Raw genomic sequence first — 12,640 nt, forward strand, 5'->3', positions numbered from 1 at the left:
TCAGCACTTGAGAGTAAATATCCACCCTTCAAATATCAATTAAAGCAGCAGTGGGACCAGGAACTCAGTCAAGAAGCAATTTACACTATTCTGCAGTGCTGCTGAGCCTTTTGTTAACATTAATTTTTAAGCTTTTTTTCACAGTGAACGTATTTGAACAAGCATGTGACAACTGTTGATAGGTATGAAATGAAACTGCAAAGGGAAACAAAATAAAATAGCAATCAACTTCAGAACTTCAAATAATTTATAATATGTTGCAAACAATAATAATTTAATAGCAAAAATTAAATTATAAATGAATAAGCTAATATTCCATAGATACTAATTTCTGATAGCCTTGTTTTTAAATCATACAAGATGATTTAATATCCTACCTTCCTGTCTGTTTCAACATGTCCAACATTTTGGCTTGAAAAACAGGATCAACTGCTTCAACACTAACACCCTGTTTAAAAAATGAGCAAATTACATAGCTTTGAAAAGACATTTCTCCAAATCAAGCTTAGTACAATATCAAGAACTGAAAAATTATGTTTGAGTCACTTGCAGACAAAACAAACAAACATATTGCTTACTGTGCCAGACTGAGGCATAGCAAATACATCAATAACACGGACTGTGTAGTCATCAACAAATTCACCAAGCATCAGGCCCATCACTTCCATTGGAACGCCAGCTCGTCCATGTTTCAACATCTGCAGATTACAAAATTGCATACCAAAAAGTGTGTTTCAGTACTTTTTTTAAAACCAAGACAGAGAAAAACAAGCTTTTTCACATCTGACCATCTATCATGCTATATTAACTCTTGGTAACTACTTCAGTTTAGTTTCTGCATTTTATAATTTCATTTTTATAACTACACACATGAAGAAAAACAACATGCAGTTAGTGCATTTTAAATGGAAAGCTGAAAATAGTGCTGAAAATACAAATTACGTCGAAACCTTTTGTTAAGATAACAAAACAGTGAAGCCAGTGGTGGAAATGCCACCAAGACACAGGATGTCAAATAGATTACTTTAATTACTTAATGCCATTTTTTAAGTTGATGTGTAATTAACATGATCCAAAAGCAAACAAACTGACAACCTTACCTTCAGCAAAGCAAGCGAAGATATGTAAACCTGTTCTGCTGTATCCACGGCTGGGGCATCAGTTGGTGGGCCCTATAAAACACAAGACAAAGGTTAATGTCTAACGTTTTCCAAGCATATGGTATTTCTGTTCAAACTTCTTTAAATTACCTGTTTCAGTAATTCATTTTTAAATGTCACAGCTAACAACATATTGAGGTGGGCAATCTGACAAACACTTGGGTATTCAAATCTGAAACTGGATTTTACATTCTGTACCAAATATGGACATAGCTTTCACTACAAATGTTCATTTGTTCTGAAGTTTTAAAATCTCACTTAACATCTGATTTGTTTTATATAAAGGTATTCTGAAAAACTAATTTATTTTGTGCCAATAACATTAATTATTGAAAAAGGTGAACACAGATTTAATGTTTTTGGCTTTGTTCAGTAAATGCAATTATTCTCTCAATAAGGCATGCAAATATTATAGCTATTAGGCACATTCTTAAGATCTTTTAAGATGCTATTAACGGTATAAAATACTTTGAAAGTAAATACCTCATCTTTTTAAATAAACACCTGGTTGAGTACACAAGGAAAGTCACATAATTTCACCCTGTCACTACTGTCAACGTTTGATTTGGCAATTACCTGGATGGTTCTAACAACGGTGTGAATGTAAACACCAATGGTCCAGCATTATTAATCTGTACTGTAGCAACAGCAATGTTCTTCAGCCTCTGTGGTTACAAGCTAAAAGACAACCAGATGAGGAATGTAGCAGCAGTTTACAGGTAACAGCCTGAGCTACAGCTTGAGAAAATGCACTACTGTTCCCTAGGTATGACAGCTGTGAACAAAGTACATCAGAAGATGCCTTATGGGCTATTTAAACAATGAAGTTCGCTTCACCTATTTTGAAGCATTTACTATAAAATATGCATTTGCCACAAACGAACATCTCAATTTTTGTTAAAATTTTACTTTAAATAAACAGAAAAAGGTGTGCTGATATTCTGCATGCTGGAACATAATTCTGTGCAAATCATAGCTAAAACTGTTGTAGTAAGGCAACACTCTCCACTTTAACTGAAAAATACACACGTATCATGAAACTGAAGCCTGTCATTCAATTTTTGACATCAAATTATAATGAACTAACCGTTAGATTCTATTTTTGGCGTACTTATTTTATTCATTTTTCAATTAAAAAATCTAACTTTAATATACTTGCAGAAATAGAATTTTTAACGTAAAGTACCTCAAGAATGAAATTAGTACGGTGGTGACCAAGGCTATTTGGAACAAAACGATTCAACTGTCAAACCTTTATGATTAGCCCCATTACCTATTAACCATACCAACATGATTAAATGCACATGAAGGGCATTACTAAAATTAACAGAGAGCTTCCACGAAACCAAATAATTCATTATTTTCTTGTCATCAGAAATTGACCATGGTAATTTTTAACGATCTTAGTTTTTAATGTGGTTGAATTATAGAATAAAAAGTAAGCTTAAAGCAGAAAATGTGTCAACTTGGTCCATTGAGTCTGCACTGACTCTTTGTCAAAACAATTTAAAACTAATAGAACTTAACTGCACTCTTTTTCTCTGGATACACAGGTCTTTGCATCAACCATATCTTGCAAAGATTTCATGCTTCATAAATTCTGAATAAGGAAGTTTAGCATTTTTCTTTTTCCTCACATTCAATTGCTATGCTGATTTCTTAAAAGTTAACCTGACAAAACCTTTCAAAGTTTCAAAACACTAAATTTCTTCAAAGCATTCGAGCAACTAAAGTCCTTCCCCATTACTATAATTTCTCATCCATGTATCACCTAGTGAGATAATTACCAAATTTATTCCCAAGATCCATTCTTCCACCCGGAATATTCATTCATTGGTCCAATCAGCCACTTCTTCACTATAAATGCTTATTTGCTTTTTAAAAATTCATATTTGCTATATTTGTTTATCTATGCATCTCTAAATATTCATTAATTTAATCTTGCTGAATACATAACATTTTTAATGCAATACATAAATTAAAATTTTTCTCAAAAGAAAACAAGACATCAATTTTGGATATCTCTCCATTTGTGCTTGCCTCTCCCCAAAATTCTTCAGTTTTTCTGTTTACTCCAAGGTTCCACTGGTGACTGAGTGTTCCAAATGAAGAGTTTAACAATGCAAAAGACTCCCTTTAAAACACACTTTGCATGAGCGTTACTCTGATAGTTAAGATTCTTCCTTGCTCTTTTGTCTAATGCACCAAAGGACAGACTGCAGGACATTTTCATTAAAGGCCAATTAAGTTACTTCCAATGATCTGAAAACACCTCATTCAACGCCTAAATTCTCTTCAAACAGGTATGACTCCAGTTTACAACATCTCCTGCTCTTAACAAAACAGGCAAGTCTAGGTTGTCTGAACTTCACTGCTTTTAATTTTAAAATTCACAGTTTCACTGGTTGTTGTTCCTTAGCATGACAAAGAACCACCATGTCTTTTTTTCCCTCTTTCACGGATTGAATTCTTAATTTTGATGCAGCAGCACCAAAGCTAAAAGGCAAATTTGATGCCTTAAGGTGATAAATTTGACATGGCGATGCCATAACCATGACAGCCTGTTGCGTTTTACTCAACATACTAGAAAAAGGGCTGCTGAACAACTATTTCCACATACAACATCTACACCCCATCAAATAAAAATTCCCAGATTACATTCCCCAAATCTTGATTTCTCCTTTCCTAAGTGGTATTTCCCAAATAAGCAATTTGTTATTTTGTCTCTCAGCCAACACCGAGGAATATAAATAAATACATAAATCATAGAATCTCCCAGTTCAAGAGGCCATTTGACCCATCGTGTCTGAACCAGCTGCTGAAAGAGCTACCTAGCTGGTCCCATTCTCCAGCCCTCCCTGTACCTCTCCAACTTCATTCTTTTCAAGCAAATTTCTGGACCTCTTTTGAAACCTAGTATGGAATCTGCTTCCGCCTTTCAGGCAGAGCATTCCAAATCCTCACACTGTCCAAGTTAAGACTTTTAAAAGGGCACCCCAACTGATTTTCTTTTTCTAATTCTAGCTTTTCCACTGTTGCTAAACCTGAAATTCCAAAAATAAACTTAGTAGGGCAGAGATTTACAATCATGAACTTTTCTTTTAAATATCCACTTTCAGGATTTGGGCATTGCTGGCTGGGCCAGAATATATTGCCTATCCCTAGTTGCTGTGGAAAAGGTGGTGAAGAGCTGCGCACTTGAACCACACCAGTCCATGTGCTGAAGGTAGACCCACAATGCTGTTGAGGAGGGAGTTTCAGGATTTTGACTCAAATACACTGAAGAAACAGCAATAAATTTCCAAGTCAGGATAACAAGTGCAGCTGGGAGTTTGTAGGTGGCACTGCTCCCACTTATCTGCTACTCCAGTCTTTCTAGACAGAAATGGCTGTGGCTGCAAATGTGTTGCTGGTCAAAGCACAGCAGGTTAGGCAGCATCTCAGGAATAGAGAATTCGACGTTTCGAGCATAAGCTATTCCTGAGAAATGGCTGTGGGTTTGGAAGACGTTGTTGAAAGAGCCATGGTGAATTGCTGCAGTGACTATTGTAGATTGTGCACACTATTAACACACAGCACTGCAAATACTGAGCATTGATCGAGGACAGCATGGATATTTTGAGAATATGGTGCAAGTCAAGCAAGCTGCTTTGCACTAGATGGTACCAAGCTTCTCAAGTGTTTTTGGAGCTGCACTCATTCAGGCAAGCAGGGAGTAATCCTTCACCTTTCTGACTTGTGCCTTGCAGATGATGGACAGGTTTTTGGGAGTCAGGTGATAATGTATTCACGGAGGGATTCCTGTCCTAGCCTCTAAGCAGTTCTTACAGCTTCTGTATTTACAGGGCTCTTCCAGTTCAGTTTCTGGTCAATGGTAACCTCCAGGATGTTGATAGTGGGGGATTTGGTGTTAGTAATGTCAATGAATGGCAAAGTACATTGATTAGATTATTTCTTGCTGGAGATAGAAATGGTCTGGCATTTGTCTGGCGCAAAGAGTAACTGCCACGTTTCAGCCCAAAGCAGAACACAGTCCAGGTCTTGTTGCATTTAGACAGGGATGGGTTCAGCATATAAAGGAGTTGTGAACGATGCAAAATACTATGCAACAATCAGTGAACATTACAATTAACTTTAAGGTTGAGTTATTGAAGCAGTGATGATGGGGGTCCTTGATACCACACTCAGCCATAGCAATCCTTAAGGCCAAACGTAGTCACTCTCACCTCTGGAACTCAGTTCTTTTGTATGTTTTCCAACCAAGACTACAATGAGTTCAGGTGCTGGATTGCCCTGGCAGAACCCAAACCTCGTGCAAGTTAACAGATTATTGTTGAGACCATAAGACATAGGAGTGGAAGTAAGGCCATTCGGCCCATTGAGTCCACTCCGTCATTCAATCATGGCTGATGGGCATTTCAACTCCACTTACCAGCATTCTCCCCATAGCCCTTAATTCCTCAAGACATCAAGAATCTATCAATCTCTGCCTTGAAGACATTCAGCATCCCGGCCTCCACTGCACTCTGCGGCAATGAATTCCACAGGCCGAACACTCTCTGGCTGAAGAAAATGTCTCCGCATTTCTGTTCTGAATTGACCCCCTCTAATTCTAAGGCTGTGCCCACGGTTCCTAGTCTCCTCGCCTAACGGAAACAATTTCCTAGCATCCACCCTTTCCAAGCCATGTATTATCTTGTATGTCTCTATTAAGTCTCTCCTTAATCTTCTAAACTCCAATGAATACAATCCCAGGATCCTCAGCCGTTCCTCGTATGTTAGACCAACCATTCCAGGGATCATGTGTGTGAATCTCCGCTGGACACGTTCCAGTGCCAGTATGTCCTTCCTGAGGTGTGGGGACCAAAACTGGACACAGTACTCCAAATGGGGCCTAACCAGAGCTTTATAAGGTCTCAGTAGCACAACGGTGTTTTTCTATTCCAACCCTTGAGATAAATGACAACATCGCATTCGCTTTCTTAATCACAGACTCAAACTGCATGTTTACTTGCAGAAAATCCCCGACTAGGATTCCCAGATCCCTTTGTATTTTGGCTTTACGAATTTTCTCACCGTTTAGAAAGTAGTCTATGCTTTTATTCTTTTTTCCAAAGTGCAAGACCTCGCATTTGCTCACGTTGAATTCCATCAGCCATTTTCTGGACCACTCTCCCAAACTGTCTAGATCCTTCTGCAAATGTGTTGCTGGTCAAAGCACAGCAGGCCAGGCAGCATCTCAGGAATAGAGAATTCGACGTTTCGAGCATAAGCCCTTCATCAGGAATGGGCTTATGCTCGAAACGTCGAATTCTCTATTCCTGAGATGCTGCCTGGCCTGCTGTGCTTTGACCAGCAACACATTTGCAGCTGTGATCTCCAGCATCTGCAGACCTCATTTTTTACTCGTAGATCCTTCTGCAGCCTCCTCACTTCCTCAGTACTACCTGCCTGTCCATCTAACTTCGTATTATCGGCAAACTTTGCTAGAATGCCCCCAGTCCCTTCATCCAGATTATTGATATATAATGTGAACAGCTGCGGCCCCAACACTGAACCCTGCAGGACACCGCTTGTCACTGGCTGCCATTCCGAAAAAGAACCTTTTATCCCTACTCTCTGCCTTCTGTCAGACAGCCAATCGTCAATCCATACCAGTAACTCACCTCGAACACCATGGGCCCTCACCTTGCTCAGCAGCCTCCCGTATGGCACCTTATCAAAGGCCTTTTGGAAGTCTAGATAGACCACATCCACTGGGCTTCCCTGGTCTAACCTACTTGTCACCTCTTCAAAGAATTCCAACAGGTTTGTCAGACACAACCTGCCCTTACTAAATCCGTGTTGACTTGTTCTAATCAGACTCTGCTCTTCCAAGAATTTAGAAACCTCATCCCTAATGATGGATTCTAGAATTTTACCAACAACCGAGGTTAGGCTAATTGGCCTATAATTTTCCATCTTTTGTCTTGATCCTTTCTTGAACAAGGGGGTTGCAATAGCGATCTTCCAATCATCTGGAACTTTCCCTGACTCCAGTGACTTTTGAAAGATCTCAACCAATGCCTCCGCTATTTCCTCAGCCACCTCTCTCAGAACTCTAGGGTGTATCCCATCTGGGCCAGGAGATTCATCAATTTTAAAACCTTTTAGCTTTTCTAGCACTTTTGTAATGGCAACCATACTCGACTCAGCCCCCTGACTCCCTTTAATTGTTGGGATATTACTCATGTCTTCCACTGTGAAGACTGACGCTAAGTACTTGTTAAGTTCTCCTGCTATTTCCTTATCTCCCATCACTAGGCTTCCTGCATCAGGTTGAAGTGGCCCAATGTCTACTTTTGCCTGTCGTTTGTTTATGTATTGAAAGAAACTTTTACTATCATTTCTAATATTACTGGCTAGCCTACCTTCATATTTGATCCTCTCCTTCCTTATTTATCTCTTTGTTATCCTCTGTTTGTTTTTGTAGCCTTCCCAATCTTCTGATTTCCCACTGCTCTTGGCCACTTTATAGGATCTCTCTTTTTCTTTAATACATTTCCTGACTTCCTTTGTCAGCCATGGTTGTCTAATCACTCCCCGGATAATCTTTCTTTTCATGGGGATGAACCTCTGTACAGTATCCTCAATTATACCCACAAACCCCTGCTATTTTTGCTCTACTGTCTTCCCTGCTAGGCTCTGCTTCCAGTCTATATTTGTCAGTTCCTCTCTCATGCCATCATAATTACCTTAATATAACTGTAACACTATTACATCCGATTTTGCCTTCTCTCTTTCAAACTGCAAACTGAACTCTACCATATTATGATCGCTGCTTCCTAAGGGTTTCTTACTTTAAGATCTTTAATAAAGTCTGGTTCATTAACTGCTGTTTGACAGCATAGTTGATGACACCTTCCATCACTTTACTGATGATCGAATGTAGACTGATGGGGTGCTAGGCCAGATTGGATTTATCCCAATGTGTGTACAAGACATATTTAGGCAATTTTTCACACCGTCAGGTAGATGCTAGTGATGTAGCTGTAGGAACAGCCTGACTGAGTACATTAATGCAGATACTGGGAGCTGCACTGAAAATAAAAACAAAATACTGGAGATCACAGTGGGTTAGGCAGCATCCATGGAGAGCAAACAAGCTAACATTGAGTCTAGACAGCTCTTCATCAGAGCTGAAGTGAAGAGTCTAGTCTTGAAAAGTTAGCTTGCTTTCTCTCCATGGATGCTGCCTGACCCAGTGAGCTCCAGCATTTTTTGTTTTCAGTTCTGACTAGGAGTCCGGCGATTTTTGAGCACAAGTCTTCAGTACTTTGATGGAATGAATTGCTGCAATGTTTACAGTGTGTAAAGTATGCAGTTGCTTCACTTGCTTCTGGAGATCATGTGGAGTGAGTCAAATTGGCTGCAGATTGAAATCTGTATGCCGGGGACCTCTGTCAGGGGCCAATGTGGATCATCCACTCAAAAAGTCTGGTTGAAGACTGTTGCAAATGCTTCCATTGTATCATTTGCCCTGACATTTTGGGCTGCTTTATTATTGAGGATGAGAATATTTGTGCAGCATCATCTTCCGGTGAAGTGTTTAATTGTCCACCTCCATTCATAACTGGATATGCAGGACTACAGAGCTTAGATCAGATCACTTGTTTGTGGAATTACTTAACTCTGCTTACCGCATGCTGCTCAGAATGCAAATAGTCCTGTTTTACAGCTTCACCAGGTTGACACCTCATTGTTACATATGCCTCACGCTACTCTTGGTATGCTGTCCTACACTCTCCACTGAACTGAGGTTGATCCCATAACTTGATGGTAATGCTAGATTGGGGAAATGCCAAACCCATGAGATTGCAGATAGTACAGTTTTGCTACTGCTGATGGTCAATGCAACTCTTATTCATTTTGTACAATTTCAAAGCAGAAGGACTGAATGAAAAATTGTTTAACATTTTCTTTTCAGTTTTTGTGTTCAACCCAACAGAGGCTGAATAGCTCAAATGTCCTTCTTCACTAGCTATATGTTCCTGCAGGAAATCAGGCTTAGCTTTTAACTACCAAATTGTACCCAAAAATGAACTACCTCATTTTTACGAACACTATAAATAATGGCTGATGGTGAATGGAAAACACAAGATTATATCAGCAAGGTTTGCATCTCCGTTCCACTAGGGCCACTAATCACCTGAACTCATTACAGCCTTGGTTCAAATATGTACATGAGCTGAATTCCAGAACTGACAAGTGTGTCTGGCCTTGACATCAAGGCTACATTTGGCAGAGTGTGATATCATGGGGTCCCAGCAATATATTTTCTTTCTTCTTTCTAAAAGTTTAAAATTCAGTCATCCAATTAAAAAGGTTAATAAAGGTAGCTGACTCACTGACTGAAAGACAATTATCAATCCTGAAGCCTGAACAGAATAGGTATTGATTAGAAATGAAGCTTAACTAGTGTGAATCATCTCAGCTCTATTTAAGATATGATCTTCAAAGATGTATGACCAGGAAGAAGATCACATCACAGTGAGACCCCACATCTGGAATGAGATAGCCAGAGAGAATATATAGCGTGAGGAGTTTGGATGCAGTGTGAAAAATTGGTGCAGAGAAAGAGGTGCTTTTTGGGTTCGTAGTTTGTAAAGAGTTTTTAACATGATAAACATGAAACCGAGGATTCAGGGCCCAGCACAAAACAAGGAGCGACACGCCACAGAAAAACTGCAATTTCATTGGTTGGTAATAACCATCAATGATAGGTTTCTTTAGATGGAAGGTAAGTTGGGGAATAGTTATGTGCTACAACTAAAAGACCAGTAGAAAAGTTTTAGTTCTGAATTTGATTTTTAAATGAACAAAATTGAGATATAAGGCCAGATGATGTGTTGTGCTTACATGATGTGAGAGTTGGTGGGCTCCACTGTGGTTTGAGTGACCACATCTGTAACAGTGTTGATTGCATGAGGGATGCTGGCTGGTCTGCAACATCAGCGAGGGACAGAGTTAGATAGATGCTGTCTTTCATGATACAGTCATACCTCTTTGATTAACTACCTCAAATTCATTCATTGGTCAGGGACAGGAGTATGTGACTATGAATGAGGCAGGTAGAGAGATCCAGGAAGTAGTGCTGCTGGTCCCTCAGCCTGAGCTTGTTTAACAGGTTTGAGATTATGTGGATGAAAGTGGGGACTGAAGGGAGGATGAGCAAACTGACCATTGCACCATGGTACAGAAAGACATTCAAGAGAAGGGAGGGAAAAGAGAAATGTAATTGCAATCAAGGATAGTATAGTCAGGTGAATAGACACTATTCTCTAAGGCCAAAATCGAAAATCCTGAAGGTCATGTTGCCTGCCCTTGGCTGTAAAAGAACTTAGTAGGACTGGACCAGTTGTCATGGTCCACGTCGGGAACAATGATATAGCCCTAAACCAGAAAGTGATTCTGCCAAGGAAACACAAACAGCAAGGAGCAAAGCTAAAAAGCAAAACCAAAAAAGGCAACAGTCTCTTGATTACAACCTTAGTATGAACTAATTGGCACAGGGTCAACAAGATTAGAGGTAAACATATAATTCAAAGATCAGTGTGGCAAAAGCAGGTTTGAATCATGTGCGAAAACATGAAATTGCTCATTTTGGCAGGAAAATCATAGAGTAGTACATTATTTAAATTAGAAGAGGTTGCAAAGCTCAGATGCAGAGATCTAGATGGCTAAGTGCATGAATCAGAAGTCGAGAATATAGGTATAGCAGATTAATAGGGAAGCTAATAGAAAGATATTATTTATCACAAGGGGAAATGAATAGAGAAGTATGAAGATTACGCTTCAATTATGTAGGGCACTGGTGAGACCACATCTGAATTACAGTGTGCAACATTGGTCAGTTTATTGAAGGAAGGATACAAATGTGTTGGAACTAATTCAGAAGTGGTTTAACACATTACCATCTAGACTGGACAGGTTGTCTTATGAGAAAAGTTTGGACAGGCCAGGCTTGTATCTACTGAAGAGTAAGAGACAAATTGACTAAAACATGGGCTGTTTTGACAGGGTAGATGAGAAAATGTTTCCACTGGTGGGAACTAGGGGTCCCCACTTATAGAACAGAGATGAGACAAAGAAAATTCTCAGCGGACTTGAACCTTTGAAACGCTTCCTGAAAAGGCAGTGTAAGCAGAGTCTTTGAATATTTTTAAGGCAGAGGTGGGTGGATTCTTAGTAAGCAAGGAAGTGAAAGATTAAAAGGAGTAGGTGAGAATGTCAATGATGTTACAATTAGATTGCCGCAGTCTTATAACATGGCAGAGCAGGCTGCAAGGACTGAATGGCATAGTCATACTTCTTGATCATATGCCTTCTGACTGACAGTCTAGAAGGTAGTGCAGCTGTCACTTCCCAGTGAGTGGTGCGACAATTGTGCTTTATATTCAGTATTGCCTGAAGGATTTAGGTTTTGAAGAATTGTGGAAAGTTGAATTTATTTCATATTGCCTGTGCATACTTGGAGTGAGCTCTAGAAAAGAGGCCATTGCATATTTAATGTGAACATTGGAGGCTTTTAAGTCAAGTTTCCTAGAAATTACACGACTGATAAGTATTGCTTACTCTGCTATAAATCCTGACTGGAGTGTTTTGAACAGTCGGTGACTGGTTTAGAGAAGTTTGCGTTTGAATAATTTGAAAGAAAGGCTGTTAAGAACAAGTGGAGTTTGTGGAGGGATAGCTTAACAACCAGCTGCATTGGAGTGTCATCTACTCAGACCCAGCTGAAGTGGCGGAAAGCTTGCAAAGAACAAGCTACAAAGCTGATTTTGCTAATTTCTGAAAAGGAAACACTTCAAAACAATTCAGGATGAAAATCATTTGCTTTTTTTTTAAAGACTGATTGGAGGAACATCAAGAGTGTACTTCCTGAGCAAGCTTTGTCTATAAGACTTCAGAGACAACAGTCTATAATTTGTGATTTGACCACAAGCGCTAGAAAATACAGATTCCAGAACATCCTCTGATTATCATTTTGCCTTCAAGAAAAACTCACTGGCATAAAGTGTTTTTTCTTCTTATATCATAAAACCAATCTTTGCAATTTTTTTAATTTCTCTTTTTCTGAAGCATTTGGAGGTATTGATTGGGATAACAGATTCTAACATTTTCTCAATAATAGAGAGCAAAAAAGATCCCATGCAAGGACTGCACAAAACGCCACATAGGACAAACAGGAAGACAGCTAACAACCCGCATCCATGAACACCAACTGGCCACGAAACGACATGACCAGCTATCCCTAGTAGCCATACACTGAAATGACAAACAACATGAATTCGATTGGGACAACACCACCATTATTGGACAGGCCAAACAGAGAACAGCCAGGGAATTCCTAGAAGCATGGCATTCATCCACGAATTCGATCAACAGACACATCGACCTAGACCCTATATACCAGCCACTGCAGCGGACAGCAACTGACA

General features: G+C 39.4%; 1 protein-coding gene across 2 annotated transcripts in view; it reads right to left on the bottom strand.

Moving 5' to 3' along the window:
• Window positions 1–12,640, bottom strand: part of psmd14 (proteasome 26S subunit, non-ATPase 14) — a 106,166-nt gene that overhangs the window by 58,323 nt on the left and 35,203 nt on the right. For both annotated transcript variants that reach the window (XM_060827883.1, XM_060827886.1), the window contains exons 3-5: window positions 1,101–1,172; window positions 579–698; window positions 378–448 (exon numbers count right to left, since the gene is read on the bottom strand). In XM_060827883.1, the coding sequence (XP_060683866.1) occupies window positions 378–448; window positions 579–698; window positions 1,101–1,172 (263 nt within the window). The remainder of the gene's footprint in view (window positions 1–377; window positions 449–578; window positions 699–1,100; window positions 1,173–12,640) is intronic.

Source organism: Hemiscyllium ocellatum, chromosome 7, assembly GCF_020745735.1.
Source record: "Hemiscyllium ocellatum isolate sHemOce1 chromosome 7, sHemOce1.pat.X.cur, whole genome shotgun sequence".
Taxonomy (NCBI): domain Eukaryota; kingdom Metazoa; phylum Chordata; class Chondrichthyes; order Orectolobiformes; family Hemiscylliidae; genus Hemiscyllium; species Hemiscyllium ocellatum.